General features: G+C 32.3%; 1 protein-coding gene across 1 annotated transcript; it reads right to left on the reverse strand.

The window, feature by feature from the left end:
* Window positions 1-1,615: 1,615 nt before the first annotated feature.
* On the reverse strand, window positions 1,616-3,521 carry LOC129250567 (jerky protein homolog-like). Its single transcript, XM_054890184.1, has 3 exons — window positions 3,493-3,521; window positions 3,068-3,169; window positions 1,616-2,999 (listed from the first exon to the last, which is right to left on the reverse strand). The coding sequence occupies exons 1-3, from the start codon at window positions 3,519-3,521 to the stop codon at window positions 2,432-2,434; spliced, it is 699 nt and encodes a 232-aa protein (XP_054746159.1). The 3' UTR covers window positions 1,616-2,431.
* Window positions 3,522-4,671: the final 1,150 nt, after the last annotated feature.

Below are 4,671 nucleotides of genomic sequence, written 5' to 3' on the forward strand. Positions count from 1 at the left end.
TTTAACTTTCACTTGTTCCACTTTCATAACAGGCATCTTTAAAATATTCTCGTTAATCAAACTAATTGCAGACCCTGTATCCACCAAAAACTTAAGTTTCCTACCGTTTATTGTGAATCTGATAAATGGTAATTCGGATCCGGGGCTAGTACATGAAAATTTTCGCCATCTATTTGCATTGGCTGGGGCGCACCATACTGCCTTATTCTAGATTGGTTTGAATCGTATTCCCTTTGTCTTTTAAATGGCTGCGCAGGCCGATACTGTGATAAATTCGGATTACCGGTAAACGAGTTATAATTTTGCAAATACGGACGATTAAACTGTGGGTAATTTTGTGTTTGCCTATGGGGAACCGCTACCTTTCTTAACTCATTGCCAACCATTTAAGCATGGCTAGGTATAATACGTAAAATCGGTTTTGTTGTTCATATTTTCTATTAGCGTAAAAATTATTAACCCTTGCTTTGTAGGAGTCTTCAAAAACTTCTTCTTTACTCAACAACACGAAAGCTTCATTTAAATTTTTTATTAAATTTGTGTTCAATAACGCGGTCAAATTAATTGGTAATTCTCTCTTAAACACTTTAATCGCAATTTTTTCTGCTTCATTATTCAGAAATTTCGCTTCAATATCACTTGTTATTCTCATTTTCACAATATCTCTAATTCTAATCAATAATGAACTTATTTCACTGAATAGATTTTGTACACTACCTTTACGTTTGATGTATTCTAATCTTATAATAAGAGTTTCAGGACTTAGGTGCTCACCAAATTCCAGTATGAGGCATTCTTTGAAGGATTTCCAATCCGTAGGTTGGTGTCTTCTTATTGTTTCCAAAGCTGGTCCTCTTGTTAGTTGTAGTATGTAGTTGAAAAAAATACTTCTCTCGTTGGGGGGAAGTTTGGCAATTTCTGTGATCAATGCTTCCAATGTGTTCAAGAAAAACATGAGATTCTCTCTACTTACATCAAATGGTTTGATGATCTTCAAATTTTCAAAAATAAACGTGTTAAATATAAAGGAACTAGTCCGTTGGACGGTTACCTTTGCGTGGTACGTTTGAGCGACTGCGCCAATAATAAATTGAACCTCTTTGGTTCGAAGCGAGTTTATTACTGAAATATTTTTCATACATGAAATTTCTTATTAGTCTAACTTAAGTTAGACAAAACGGCAAAAAATGCAAACTGCAAATAAGTGCAGACGAAATCTGACACTTGTTCAACAAATTGCAAAGCGAACGTTTTGTTAAGCGTGTGAATGTGCATGTCAGCATATTCACATGCTTAGGTTTTGTCTTATAAAATATGTATGCTATATTCGCATACGTTACTTATATATGTATATACAGTGCCAGCTCGCTAATCCGAATTAATGATTGCAGACCCTGATTCTGATTAACGAGATATTCGGATTACTGGATGTGCTGTTATTATGTTTATAATTCACTATATTCGAAAATAAAACAAAAACCAGGATTTCAAAAAAAATTTATTATATTTTTATTAATCAACAATGAAAAAATTAAAGGTTTTTATAAATACATATGTACATATGTATGTATGTATTTACATATTACGTTTTTTTTAACGTAGATAATTAGAGATGTAGGTTTGCTTGTCTTTCAGTGCACATGCTTCTAAAGCCTTGTTCCGCATTTCTTTTAGCATTAATATGTAATCTGATTGCAGACCTCGTTCCTTTGCCCAATCTATTGAAATATTTAAGGCCTGAAGAGCTTCACGATTTTTAACGTGTTTCGTAATTAAACGCTCTGGTTCCACATTTTCTGTGTCTGACTCTGAACTACTACACGAAGTAGGTATTGTCAGAGTTCATAATCCAGCTAAGAACTTCATCTTCAGAAATATGCACGTCATTGTTGCGGTGAAATAAGTTGGCTATTGTGCGAAATTCTTATGTTTCTTCAACACGATAATTCTCTGGCAACTCTTGTTGTAACAATGATAGAGGGAAGTTATCATCTGAAGCCCACCTCTGAGAATGAATATGCTTTCAACAAGACTTTATAGAAGAATTGGGCACCCTGTCCCAAGATCGTTTAAGCAATTCACAAGCGTCCTTTAAACTGAATTGTTTCAAAAAAATGTCTGAATTATCCGCTACAGAGCTTACCAGTTCACACAAGAGATCGTTTTTGTAAAACAGCTTAGTTAGGCGTATCGCGTTCTGATCCATGGGTTGAATAATACTAGTACAATTTGGGGGTAAAAACATAGCTTTATATTGCCCACATTCAGATACCAGCGGCTCTCCATGACACTTCGCATTATCCAGTAACAATAAAGCTTTTTTGGGCAAATTATTTTCAATTTGATAGTTCTTTACCTGTGGTATAAACGATTTAAAAAACCATTCAGTAAAAATATATGTTGTCATCCATGCAGTTTTCGATGCGTAATATTAAGCAATATGTTGTTTTTTAAACGAACGTGGATTTTTTGATTTCCCAACCACAGCAATGTTAAGCTTGTGAGTTCCAGATTTGTTAGCACAGCACAATAAGGTGATTCTCTCTTGGCTCATTTTGGTACCAGGAGCAGACTTTTCTTTACAATGCACTAAAGTTTTTTCTGGAAACATTTTCCAAAAGAGTCCAGACTCATCAGCATTGTAAGTTTGGTCGTCAATCAGATTTTCAGTCTCGATAATGTCATAGAGCTTATTTTGAAAATCAGGTACAAGATCAGGTCTAGCAGATAAGGATTCGCCGCATATTTTCAAAGTTCGCACAGAAAATCGCTTCTTAAAATTTTGCAACCATCCGTCACTAGCGTGAAATGATTGATTCGGATACCTTTTTTGATGAAGTGATTTAGCTTTTTGTCGTAAAATTTCTGCTGAAATGGTTTGATGCCGTGACCGCTTCTCTTCAAACCAAGCATACAACTTAATCTCGAATTCTTCATTCTCTCCCGATTTGAGTGTCTTGCGCTGTTTTAAAAGTTTGGCATCAGAATTCTCAGCAAATCTTATAAAAGAATAAATATCTATGTACAGTAATATTTACAGAATACATTTTTTACACAGGTTTTTTACCTTTTAATATTTTCAGCATTTCTTTTTATGTCGCAAATTGTTGAAGCTCTACACAAAATTTCTTTGCTAAAACTTTTCCTGATTGTCCACGATTTACTTCTTCTATTATTTTAAGCTTATCAGCTAATGACAATGTTTTATGTGCACGTTTTTTTGCCATGTTATTTAAATTGATGTTTTCGCGACTAATACCACAACTAAACTATTCGCAACAAGATAAATACACACTTACATACATAGAAGGCTCTGTAATGCTCAATAATGTCCCGTTAGTTTTAAAATTCCGTTCATGGTTTTGTAAAAAAACAGACTCAAAAATAAAAAAACAAAAATTCGGTTTAACGAGCTTGCAACGAATGCGGACTATAGAATACGTAATGCGTCATAAATTCAATTCGGATTACTGGATAATTCGGATTACACACCTTCGGATTAGCGAGCTGGCACTGTACATATAAGACGGTTTATGTCTTATTTGCTGGGAATATTGTTCCTTAATAAATTAAACGAGTTGCTTTGTTCTAAAACAAGATTTTTATTTTAATATGCAATAAAATTAAATACAATATTAACTTACCTAAAACAAGAAACTACATTTAAAGTATTTTACTCGAACTTTCCCTTTTAACCTTGCAGCTTAAATGGCTTGTTAAAACTCATGATTTGTTAAAAATGTGATATAATGTAATGTAATGTAATATATTGTAATATAATGTAATGTATTGTAATATAATGTAATGTATTGTAATATAATGTAATGTAATGTAGTGTATTGTAATATAATGTAATGTATTGTAATATAACGTAATAAAATATAATAAGAAATATAATTTCTTTACATCTTCGCCCCCCCCTATACAATTATGAGCAATTGTCGTCCAAGCTTTTTTTTTACTACTATTTTCATTTATCTTACATCTGATTTTGTTAACAATTGTTTGATTAAGTCTCTCATTTAGTCCGTTAGAAAAAGGGGCATTTACTGCGGTGAAGACTAATGGTATTGATTTTTCATTTAAAAATTGTTTAAATTCTTTTGAATTTATCCCAGGGTATTGATCAGCAAGAAGCATTCCAATTGAATATGATTCTATTACGTTGTTAATTAATTTAATAAAATCATTCGCGTTTTGTGTTTTTGATGTAATTATGTAGGCGTATCGTGTAAAGTGATCTACTAATAGATGTAGATATTTCTTTGTTGATCGTATGCCTCCAAAACCACCGATCGTATCAATTGAGGCTATTTGAAATGGTTTTGTCGCCGGTCCTAAGTGTGACATAAGACCATATTTTTGTTGTCCTCTCGATTTATTTTTTATGCATATCTCGCAATTTTTGCACTGATTTTTAATGTTTAATGTTAAATTTTTTGCCGTATATACTGAACCTATTTTGTTTTGCATTTGTTTTACACCTATATGGCACATGGTTTTGTGTACATCATTGATTATTTTTTTACTAAGTTCTTCTGATAAAATAATTTTATCTCTTTTTTTAATCTTTTTATAGTAAACATTCTGCTTTGAAATCAATTTGTCTTTTTTGCATTGGATTTGTTTATTATTTTTTTGATCTATAATAATATCATTTAATGTTATCAG

This window comes from Anastrepha obliqua, chromosome 6, assembly GCF_027943255.1.
Source record: "Anastrepha obliqua isolate idAnaObli1 chromosome 6, idAnaObli1_1.0, whole genome shotgun sequence".
In the NCBI taxonomy this organism is placed as follows: domain Eukaryota; kingdom Metazoa; phylum Arthropoda; class Insecta; order Diptera; family Tephritidae; genus Anastrepha; species Anastrepha obliqua.